Raw genomic sequence first — 11,876 nt, 5'->3', positions numbered from 1 at the left:
ATACATAAAACATATAAGCATTGAAATTGCACGATTGTTTCTCACAAGAGGATATTACTATAATAAATCTTCCAAATATTGATCTAAACAAGCTCTAAGCAATCGAAGAAGCTTTCCCAAGCATCAATACATCATCTAGGCATCAGAAACTAATCCATAAGCATCACGGGAGCGTGGTGTCAAAAATATACTGTCCTAAATAGTGAACTATAGTCTTCCCTAAACAATGAACCCCCAAATGTCACACAACAAGTAGGAGAACCACCAACGAGTAATGGTTGATTAAGGCAAGGCAACATCATCCCCTAAAAATACACCACAAATCGCGAGCCTATTCCTAGGGAGGGTGCCCTACTGTGCTTGGCCTCTGGGGTCACTTGGAAATGGGGAAAGGTGATGGGAAACAAGCTAGGAAGGAAAGGGAGTTATTGCATACCTCACATAGACTAAAGTGGGGTTGGCATGGAAGCTCAATTGAAGCTCCCTTCTCGAGCTAAGGTAAAGGCAATATAGCTCCTCGAATATCCACTCTAATACCAATTGAAAGATGGAAGGGCTAAGAAAAAATGAGAGCACAAGTACAAGAAGCAAGCAAGAGCTATGGAGGTTGGAGCAAGAAGAGAAAGCAAGACCATATGTGGGAACTTCTACAGTCACAATGTGTGATCTGCCTTCCCTTATTCTATTGTCATAGTAAGAATAAAGAATAAAGTAACAATAATGGGTGGCTACCACCTATGGTTTACATGTGTGCATGCAATAAGTACAAGATAAGTGTTGGCATAGGCAACCTTTAACCCCCAACACAAAGAAGGCACTAAAAAAAGAAGTCCTCCCCCCATTAGTTTTTTATGTGAATGTAAGGATCAGCAAGTATGTAATGATGAGACTAATACTTCATGCCATCATATTGCTAACTTATTGTCTAAATTTACTAGAGAACATGAATAAGAGTCCGTTCATAAGCTTCAAACACCCGTTGTTCATCACTACACCACCAGCTAGGATGGCTATGAAGAGTTACTTAATGAGTAAGGCCTTCGTGGAATAATCCTTAGGACTGCTCATCTTGTGCTTGTAGGATAAGGAAGAGGACTAGCATACTACCAAAGAAAGAAAAAATATAAAATATAAAAGGGAAAGAGAGAGAAAAAAATCCACATCAAATATAAAAACATTCATACGAGTCACAGTATGATGGGTTTGTTTCAGAAGTTTACCTACTGTAGTGACTTACCTGTGCATGAACTGTTTGGCTTCCCATAAAGAGAGAGAATGGTAAGTCATGCTAGAACTTGGAGAAAGTAAAGTCTACTTGTGATCAAGAGTTGGAAACTTAGGAGGTAAGTAATAGTAGGCTTAATGAAGCCTTATGGGTGATTTCTTTTTGGGAGGCAAAAAAAAAGGAAACATAAGAGAATGTAGGATAGAGAATTGAATGTGAGGAAAGAAAGGAGCATGGTAGTGCAAAGACATGGCCTGATCTCACATGCAAAAACAAGGCATGTATACTATCTAGAGGAGTGAAAAACTACTGTAATAAAATTCAACTTACTTCTAAGTACTTTCACGTTATGTACAAGAAACCTCTTCTCAAATATGCTTAATAGAAGCTTGTGCTTATCGAGATATGTTAATGAGTGAATTTCAGACTGATTTGGACTAATCTAGAATAGATTTTTATACTGTTATAAATAGTGTATTATTACTATAATCATTTTCCCTTAATCTCTACAATAACTATATCAATGTATGCTTGGAGCATGTAAAGGATTCATTTTAAATGCATCTTGCATAGTGAAAAACTCTTTTTTACTATTGTAAATACACAAAGAACATGACCAAAATCAGATATTGAAGATATAATAGGTTTTCCTTGATTCCTATGCATACTAACAGTGGGAAGCCATCCTAGTTTATGGTATTTGACAATTACTACATGTATCTTGGGTTTTTTACGAGTCATCATCTCATATAGATTGCACTATTGTCTTGAAACATAGGGTTTGAGGTATTATCTCAAGTGCATGTACTAATTCTTATTTGTTAACAAAGGACTAAATCTAAAACTTCTCTACAAAAAATTCATGTGGTGATTCTTAGATCTTAAATTAAGTCTCTTTGGTTTCTTCTTAATATTTCATATCTATATTCTTTACCTCTTCTCTTCGAATCCTCGTGATTAAGGCATTCTACTAAATATGCATTGTTGACATTTGGTGAACACAATGTGAATGCCATCAAAAGGGTTGCAAGATGGGTGTTGCTTGAGGTTCCTTCACAAAAGCATTTGATGAGACGAGACACTTGATACAGACATTGAATATGTATTGCAATCGCAAGAGTTGCAATAGCTACAAGCATCTACAAAGTTGGAATCCTAGTCATAAAAGGTATGTAGGGTGTTGGAAGTGAATTGAAATTGTTTAATAGTCACAATGTTTCGGCTGATTTGCATTTGCATACAGTCAAGATGAAATTTTATGGAGTTGCACAGCTTGCTTGGAGCTAGTACTTTGTTGGACTCACTGCGCATAAATTAAAGATGCATATTACAATATTGTATCTAAAGGATCGAGATTGGAGTGAGTTCAAAAGGGCCTTAAGAGAAGAATTTTTCATTTAGAACGCTGGCTTGTTTACTCATGGGACATTTATAGAATGGGTAACTAAGCCCAACATGGGTCTTGTAGATACTGAGTTGTGTGAATTTGAAAGCAAATATGATCAGTTGGACAACATTAAGGAACAGGCTTTAGAGGTTCAGAAGGTTGAGATGTTTTTGTAAGCTACTGATTTTGGCTTGCAAGAGAGTTTGGAATATCCTTTGGAAGATCGAACGAGAGAATTGGGGCTAAACGTAGATTGGCAAAATGTAAAAGAGATTGTAATTACTGTACTTGTGAAGAGGCGCAGAAGAAAGGCGCACTGCGTATTGGGGTTATGCCTGCTGCCTCTAGCAAAGTGTCAGAGCTTGCAATTAGACAACCTATGTCTACGCTTGCACCACCGGTGAGGGATGATATTATGGATGAGTTAGTCGAAGGGGTGAGTGATTTTCAACCCAAGGTTGCAAGACTAAATAATAGAGGCAAGTTGCAACCCCCAAGGCTCCGACCACATACAGATTTGTTCACCGATGCACATATGGTGTGATAGCCCTTCGCATGAACAGCAAGCGTGATTCATATCGAGATACATTGGAAAGAGATCTGATTTTTTGGAAAGAGGGCAAATCTCACTCAAGGGAGACAGTACGAATACCCCACCAACATGTCCCCTGTGCATGACACCATTAGTTAGCCATTGGAAGTACTGAATATGTCTTGTCTTTTCAGATCTCCGATTATGGACACGAAAGAATTTGTGCCACCGGGATGACGATCCTAAGAATAGGACTCTGTATATTAATTCTTAGAAAGATGACAAGGCACAAATGTTTACACATTGTCTTAGACTCATACAACACACCTCCGAAGGCATTTTGCCCTTCTGCCAACATCCTGGGGAAAATGCAGAAGAATAGAGCAGAGACAGTCAATCGCTGCAATGCATTCATTCTATGGCCCCAGTTGGGCAATGTAGTGTGGATCCGTTGCCCATGTAGCGCAATTACGAGCTACTTGGGTTTGGGTCATGATACAGAGGATTTGGAAGAAGGTGAGAGGTGGTATAAAAGAAGGGAAAGATCGGCATAACAATAACAATGAATCTAATGTACAAGCTTAAAGGTGGTACTTTTTGATCATGACAGTAAGAAACGGGCTTTTTGGCACTGGGTGAGAAAGAATGCACCGCATGTATAGTTTATGCTAGCCCATAATTACACAGCTACGCCTACCTTTGATGACAAGATGGCCCATTTGTGTGCATTTTCTTCAAAGAGTGGTACTCTGAAACTCACAACCCATAAATGAAGAGAAGATAACAAGCTTTGAGAGGGATGCATCTGCATTTGCGCATACATCAAGCCACACTTTTGTGAATAATTCTAGTGACCCACAAACTGATGGCACGTATATAAATCATTCTCGTCGTGACTTGGTTAAAAGGGACCTATCTACCAGAAACCACAGAATAGGAATAGTGTCTAGACTTGCTGGTTGTTGATGTTGAGTATGTATAATCACTGTCTGAAATTAATGAGCTTGGGAGAATAAAATCAGATGAAGTATGCGGGATAGGAGGATCCTCCACTGGAAGAGTTCCGTCAATCAGCTGAACCACACGTGACATAGGGGGCCGCATTGAAGGATTGGACTGAACACACCACATGCCTACTTTGAGCACCTGAAGCTTCTGAGTGCCATCATTGGATCCTTGGATACTGATCTTCTCGTCTGCAGTACAAGAGGCTAGATCCAAGGCAGTACTTACATTTTTGGGTCCATCGTTTTCAGACTCCGGATTATGAACCTCCACAACTCCCTCTAGAATGCATCTAACTGCCCACTCCATTAATGGCGTCTTCGTGTCATCTAGACTCTTGAAACCTCGCACTAGCTCTAAAAGAAGCATGCCAAAGCTGAAGACATCCACCTTGGAGGTAAGCTCCTGACTAGTCAGCCACTCGGGAGCAAGGTAACCACGTGTGCCACGGATGCCAGACATAGAGATGTGGCTGTCCATATGGAAGCGCTTGGCAAAGCCAAAGTCAGCCACCTTGGCTGTGAATTGGTTGTCAAGGAGAATGTTGTGGGGCTTGATGTCACAGTGCAGGATAGGTGGGCTGCACTCGTGGTGAAGATAGGCTATCCCCCTCGCTGCACCTAAGGCAATAGAGTAGCGTCTGAACCATGGAAGTAGCTCATGTTGGGAGCTCGAAAGAAACTTGTCAAGTGAGCCATTGTCCATGTACTCATACACAAGAAGCCTCTGCTCCCCTGCACGTCTCTTCCTAGAGCAATATCCCAACAAACTCACCAGATTGACATGATGAATCTTCCCCAAGGTTCTCACCTCTGCTCTAAACTGTGTCTCTGCACTGCCACCACCACCAGCTCCCCTTTCTTCGTCCGCACCACCTTTAAGCAGTTTCACCGCCACTGCAAGCTCCTCATTACTCCCATTACTGGTGCTTAATAGCAGTCTCTCATTATGCCTAATGCCACTCTGCCCTCCTACTTTCACCCACCCTTTGTACACTATCCCAAAGCCTCCTTCCCCTAGCTTCTCACTAAAATTACGTGTTGCCAGTACCAGCTCCTGATATCCAAAATACCTCACTCGTCCATCCCCTTCAAATTTATGGCTCCTCCTCTGTGTCCAGCATGTCCCTGTCCCTCGGAGTCGCAGCCAGACAATGCAGCCAAGAGCTACCATCAATACGGCGGCAACGGGAACTCCAACCCCAACTCCTTTCACCCATGGCTTACCCTGTTTACTGTTTGTCACAGGAATTATGGTTTCTACCACTTTGATGAGCAGAGTGTTGGAATTCGAAGCGTGCCCGTTCAGAAGGTACCCAACTTGACTATTGCCTTTCAGAAAGCAAACACCATCAGCTCTGTATGATGCAGCCATGCATCTACATTCATTCAAGCAGAATATTTTACAATCATTCAAGCCCACGTTACTCTGACGTGTGATGTCATTGTAGCCATAGTCACTACGAGCCACTTCCACCATAGTTGTGTTGTAATTGGTGGCATACTGCTGTGTTCCACAGGAGGCATTGAAATTGATAAGGCTCTTACACCCTTGTGAGATGTCCCCTATGACTCGGGGTTGGTAACCAGGTGGGCAACTGCAATTCACACTACTCCCTACCTCATTGCAGATTCCAAAGGGGCCACATGGGCTGCCTAGCAAGCACTTATCATCTAACATTTGCCACACCTCTTTCCATGAGCTAACATTGGATTCCCACATGTATGCTCTCAAGTTTCCATCATAATCCAAAGTCATTCTTTGTATCTTATTACTTGATGTCGCACTGCGATACAGAATGAGGTTGTCTCGTGTGATCCGAAGACCACTAGTGGTATTCATGCTAGCGTACACGTAGATAAAATCGTTCCCCAGTGAATCAATCGCATGGAAATACAAATTAAGATAGGCATCAGTTGCGATGTGGAATCCACCAGGAGCAAAAGAGGATCGATTGCTTCTTGATTGGAGCAAGAAAGACTTATTGGCAACGATGTCATCCTGCAAGTCCGAGAGCATGAGGGAGTCGCGGGGATAATCGAAGCTCTGCCACAAGGTGGAGTTTGCGTGGAGGAGCACGAGGTTACCTGTGTCTTGGAGCTGGGCGTAAGAGGCAGAGCTGCCGGTGCTGCTGCTCCAGAGCAAGGCACCCTGGGGACTGTGAAGCTCAAGGCTACCCTTAGCAGTGAAATTAAAGGTAGAACCAGATGCAACACTGGGATCATCGTCCAGTCCGGCCCACCAGAGCGCTGTTCTGTTTGGATCTGCGGAGTGCCAAACAGAGAGAATGTACGCGGTATGGTCTTGGCCATCGTTGGTTGCAGAGAACCCAAATGAGTAATTCCCTGCCTCTGACAGCCAGAAGGACTCCCGCTGGCCAGCGACGAAGGAAGCGTTGCCCGCTGCGTAGAGGCGCACCGCAGAGCACCCAACAGGCAAATTGCTCAAGCCTACAGTAATCACTGTGACCCAGACGAGGAATCCCCTGCCCACGTCAGCAGAAAATGTGCAGAGACTAGCCATCTTAGAGGTTAGACTCATCCATAATACATCGGTTAGTTATAAGTAGTATGGAAATAATGCGAAATTCTTCCCAAGGGCGGGGCCCACACGAGACCAAGTCAGCCGAAGAGCCAAAAATGTATTAGTCTCTGTCTGTAAAGAGACAAAAGGAGGACATGGTATGCTGTAGCCCGTGTTCACTTTACTTTCAAGGTTTTCACAAAGTTTAGAGTACAAGCATCAATTATGGACACTTTTGTGGTGCATCTAGTCTAGGCTATCTTATTATTTATTAGAAGGAGGGGCAAGTGCCATGTGGCAGCCACTAGGTCCCCCTTCTTTAATAATTGAAACCTCGCTCAACAATCCATTTCTCACCTTTCTCTTTCCTCTCTCTCTCTCTCTCCCCCCAAATTCCCTATGTTTAATTTTCTCTCTCTCTCTCTCTACCTTCTATTTTAGTTTGTTTTTTATTCTCTCTTGGTTCTTTCTCTCTCTTTTTTCTCTTCTCGCTTTTCTTCTCTCTCTCTCCTTTTATTCTCCCCCTTCCCTCCTCTCTTTTCCTTCTCTCTCTCTCTCTCTCTTTTTCCTCTCTTCATTCTCTTTTTAAAATTTTTCTTTTCTCTCTCTGTCTCTCCTTTTCTTCTCTTTGCGCTTTTCTTCTCTCTCTCTCTCCTCTATTTTTATTCTCTCTCTCTTTTTAAATTTTACCTTTTCTATCTTTATAATTCTCTCTACATGTTCTCTCTCTCCTTCTTCTTCTTTCACTTTCTTTCTCCTCCCCCTCAGTCTCTCTTAAAGTATGTAAATTTTATCTTTTCCCTATATATAATTCTCTCTTTATGTTTATATTCTCTCTCTCTCTCTCTCTCTCTCTCCGCCCCCTTTTCTTATTCTCCCATTTCTTCTAATTTTCCTTTTTTTCTTCTCTCCATCTCTCCCTTTTAAATTTTATCTTTTTCTTCTCTCATTTTCTCTCTTTTAAATTTTATATTCTCTCTCTCAAAAAATATTTAAATTTTAAAAAGAATTTCCTCTTTTCTCTTTCTTCCCATCTCTCTTCCTCTTTTTCTCTTTCTTCTTCTTATTTTTCTTCTCTCTCTCTCTCTCTCCCCTCTCCTCCCCTTTCCTTCTCTCTCCTCTTTTTTCCTTTTTTTCTTCTCTTTAAATTTTTTTATTTTCTCTTTCTTTTAAATTGTATATTTCCTCTCTCTATAATTCTCTCTATGTTCAAATTCTCTCTTTTTCTTCTTATTTTCTCTCTCATTTTCTTCTCTCTGTCTCTGCCCCCCCTCTCTCCTTTCTTTTCATTTTTTCTTTTTCTCTCTCTCTCTCTCTCTCTCTTAAATTTTATATTTCCTCTATGCATAATTCTCTTTCTCTCTGTTCCCTCTCCCTCTCCTCTCCTTTCTTTTTTGCTCTCTCTCTCTCTCTCTCTCTCTCTCTCTCTCTCTTTATTTTAATTAAAAAGAAAGTTTCTCTTTTCTCTTTTTCCCCATCTCTCTTCATTTTTTCCTCTTTCTTCTTCTTCTCTCTCTCTCTCTCTCCCCTCTCCTCTCCTTTCCTTCTCTCTTCTCTTTTTTCATTTTTTTTCTTCTCTCTTTAATTTTTTTCTTCTCTTGCTTTTAAATTTTATCTTTCATCTCTTTATAATTCTCTTTGTGTTCAAATTCTCTCTCTTTTTCTTCTTATTTTCTCTCTCATTTTTTTCTCTCTCTGTCCCCTCTCTCTCCTCTCTTCTCTCTCTCTCTCTCTCTCTCTTAAATTTTATATTTTCTCTCTCTATAATTTCTCTTTCTCCCTATTTCTCCTCTCTCTCCCTCCCTCTCCTCTTCTTTCTTTTTTGCTCTTTCCATATATATATATATATATATATATATATATATATATATATATATATATATATATATATATTAAAAAGAAAGTTTCTCTTTTTTTCTTTTCTTTTTTCTCTTTCTTTTAAATTTTATATTTCATTTCTCTATAATTCTCTCTCTATGTTCGAATTCTTTCTCTATAATTTCTCTTCTTATTTTCTCTCTCATTTTCTTCTCTTTGTTTCTCTCCCCCTCTCTCCTCTCTTTTCCTTTTTTTTTCTTATTTTTCTCTTAAATTTTATATTTTCTCTCTCTATAATTCTCTCACTGTGTTTAAATTCTTTCTCTTCTTCTTCTTATTTTATCTCTCTCATTTTATTCTTTCTCCCCCTCTCTCCTCTCTTTTTCTTTTTTATTTTCCTCTCTCTCTCTCTCTTAAATTTTATATTTCCTCTCTCTATAATTCTCTTTCTCTCTATTCCCCCTCTCTCTTCCTCCCTCCCTCTCCTCTTCTTTTTTTTGCTCTCTCTCTCTCTCTCTCTCTCTCTCCTTATTTTAATTAAACAAAATGTTTACGTTAAAAAGTTTAATCTAATAAGGGGAGAGAGAGAGAGAGAGAGAGAGAGAGAACCTAGGCCCTACGCATGAGAGAGAGAGGGGGAGGGGGATAAGAAATTTGTTTAATTAAAAAAAGACTATTCTATTTCATCTTTCTTCCCCTTCTCTCTTCGTCTTCTTCTTTTTATCCTTCTTCTTCTTCTTGTCCTCTCTCTCTCTCTCTCTCTCTCTCTCTCTCTCTCTCTCTCTCTTATTCTATCTCCTTCTCAAAGTGTGTGAAAAACTATGTTCAAAAAATTTTAAATTAAAAAAAGCTTTTAAAATGTTTAATCAAAGAAAAGTTTAAATTCAAAAGTTTAATCTAACTGTGTGTGTGTGTGTGTGTGAAAGAGAAACTTTTGATTTAAAAAGAAGTTTGATTTAATTAAAAGAAAGAGAGAGAGAAAAAAAACCTAGGCCCTACACATGAGAGAGAGAGGGGAGAGGGAAAGAATTTAATTAAAAAGGGGATGGGAAAAAAGAAGACTTTAATGAAAAAATGCAAGGGGAAGAGAAAATGAGATATTGCACGTGAGAAAGAGAGGAGAGGAGGGGGTTTTGATTGAAAAAGGAAGGTCTTCTTCTTCTTCTTTCACTTTCTCTCTCTCTCTCTCTCTCTCTCTCTCTCTCTCTCTCTAGGGGAGGGGGTTTTAACTTAAAAGGGGGGGGGGGGAGGAGACTTTAATGAAAAAATGCAAGGGGAAGAGAAAATGAGATATTGCAAGTAAGAAAGAGAAGAGGGGAGAGGGTTTTGATTGAAAAAGAGAGGTCTTCTTCTTCTTCTTCTTCTTTCACTCTCTCTCACTCACACACACACACACACACACACACACTCTCTCTCTCTCTCTCTCTCTCTCTCTCTCTCTCTATGTATATATATTTCTCTCTTATTCTGTCTCATTCTCAAAGTGTGTGAAAAACTATGTTCAAAAAACTTTAAATTTAAAAAAGCTTTTAAAATGTTTAATCAAAGAAAAGTTTAATCTATGTGTGTGTGTGTGTGTGTGTGTGTGTGAAAGAGAAACTTTTGATTTAAAAAGAAGTTTGATTTAACTAAAGGAGAGAGAGAGAGAGAGAGAGAAAGAACCTAGGCCCTACATATGAGAGAGAGGCTCTCTTTTAAATTTTATTTTCTCTCTCTTTCTCTCTATTTCCCCCTCTCATTTTCTCTCTCTTCCTCTCTTTCTAAAAAAAAGTTAAATTTTAAAAAAAATCTATTTTCTCTTTTTTCCCATCTCTCTTTCTCTTTTCCTCTTTTTTCTTCTTATTTTACTTCTCTCACTCTCTCTCTCCCCTCTCCTCTCCTTTCCTTCTCTCTCCTCTTTTTTCCTTTTTTTATTCTCTTTAAATTTTTCCCTTTTCTCTTTCTTTTAAATTTTATCTTTCCTCTCTTTATAATTCTCTCTGTGTTCAAATTCTCTCTCTTTTTCTTCTTATTTTCTCTCTCTCAATCTCTGTCCCCCCTCTCTCATCTCTTTTCCTTTCTCTCTCTCTCTCTCTCTTAAATTTTATATTTCCTCTCTCTATAATTCTTTCTCTATGTTCCCCCTCTCTCTCCCTCCCTCTCATCTTCTTTCTTTTTTGCTCTTTGCATATCTCTCTCTCTCTCTCTCTCTCTCTCTCTCTCTCTCCTTATTTTAATTAAAAAGAAAGTTTCTATTTTCTCTTTTTTCCCATCTTTCTTCATTTTTTCCTCTTTCTTCTTCTTCTTCTCTCTCTCTCTCTCTCTTTCTCTCTCTCTCTCCCCTCTTTTCTCATTTTCTTCTCTCTTCTATTTTTTCTTTTTTTCCTTCTCTTTAATTTTTTTTCTTCGCTTGCTTTTAAAATTTATCTTTCATCTCTCTATAATTCTCTCTATGTTCAAATTCTCTCTCTTCTTCTTCTTATTTTCTCTCTCTCATTTTCTTCTCTCTGTCTCTGTCCCCCCTTTCCTCTCTTTTTCTTTTTTCTTTCTCTTTCTCTCTCTCTTAAATTTTATATTTCCTCTCTCTATAATTTCTCTTTCTCTTTGTTCCCCCTCTCTCTCCCTCCCTCTCCTCTTCTTTCTTTTTTGCTCTTTACATATCTCTCTCTCTCTCTCTCTCTCTCTCTCTCTCTCTCTCTCTTTAAATTTTATATGTCCTTTATCTATAATTCTCTCTCTATAATTTTTCTTCTTATTTTCTCTCTCTCATTTTCTTCTCTTTGTTTCTCTCTCCCCTCTCTCCTCTCTTTTCCTTTTTTCTTTTCTTTTTTTCTCTCTTAAATTTTAGATTTCCTCTCTCTATAATTCTTTTTCTTTCTTTTAAATTTTATCTTTCCTCTCTTTATAATTCTCTCACTATGTTCAAATTCTTTCTCTTCTTCTTCTTCTTCTTTTCTCTCTCTAATTTTCTTCTCTCTGTCTCTCTCCCCCTCTCTTCTCTCTTTTCCTTTTTTCTTTTCCTCTCTCTCTCTCTCAAATTTTATATTTTCTCTCTCTATAATTCTCTTTCTCTTTGTTCCCCCTCTCTCTCCCTCCCTCCCTTTCCTCTTCTTTTCTTTTGCTCTCTCTCTCTCTCTCTCTCTCTCTCTCTCTCTCTCTCTCTCTCTCTCTCTCTCTCTCTCTCTCTCTCTCTCTCTCTCTCCTTATTCTAATTAAACAAAACGTTTACAAACAGTATGAAAACTATAAACTATGAGTAACCAGTTGTAATTTTAAGGCCAAAAACATTGAGTATACATGCCATATATGTCCCATAACACTTGCAGCAGTTCAGAGATCTATCTCTGCATATGAGTTCCCAGTCAAGTCACTCTAACATAGAGTATGACATTTGTTGCAAGTACAAA

General features: G+C 39.1%; 1 protein-coding gene across 2 annotated transcripts; it reads right to left on the bottom strand.

Annotated features, from left to right (window-relative positions):
- Positions 1-2,919: 2,919 nt before the first annotated feature.
- On the bottom strand, positions 2,920-6,752 carry LOC148039882 (G-type lectin S-receptor-like serine/threonine-protein kinase At2g19130). 2 transcript variants are annotated; one of them, XM_087695047.1, is made up of 2 exons: positions 6,237-6,597; positions 2,920-6,150 (listed from the first exon to the last, which is right to left on the bottom strand). In XM_087695047.1, the coding sequence occupies exons 1-2, from the start codon at positions 6,459-6,461 to the stop codon at positions 4,057-4,059; spliced, it is 2,319 nt and encodes a 772-aa protein (XP_087551173.1). In that variant the 5' UTR covers positions 6,462-6,597; the 3' UTR covers positions 2,920-4,056. The 2 variants fall into 2 exon arrangements, with proteins under 2 accessions (XP_087551173.1, XP_087551171.1); XM_087695045.1 differs by having other exon boundaries at positions 2,922-6,752.
- Between the last annotated feature and the right edge of the window lie 5,124 nt (positions 6,753-11,876).

The sequence above is a fragment of the Lygodium microphyllum genome, chromosome 2 (assembly GCF_053477565.2).
Source record: "Lygodium microphyllum isolate KBCC chromosome 2, Lygodium_microphyllum_v1.1.10, whole genome shotgun sequence".
Lineage (NCBI taxonomy): Eukaryota > Viridiplantae > Streptophyta > Polypodiopsida > Schizaeales > Lygodiaceae > Lygodium > Lygodium microphyllum.
Note: the sequence above shows the minus strand (reverse complement) of the source record. Positions and strands in the feature narration are given on the sequence as shown.

What these genes read in the sequence shown, in the direction of transcription:
- LOC148039882 (XM_087695045.1), bottom strand. Translation starts at nt 6,690, where the DNA reads ATGAGTCTAACCTCTAAGATGGCTAGTCTCTGCACATTTTCTGCTGAC.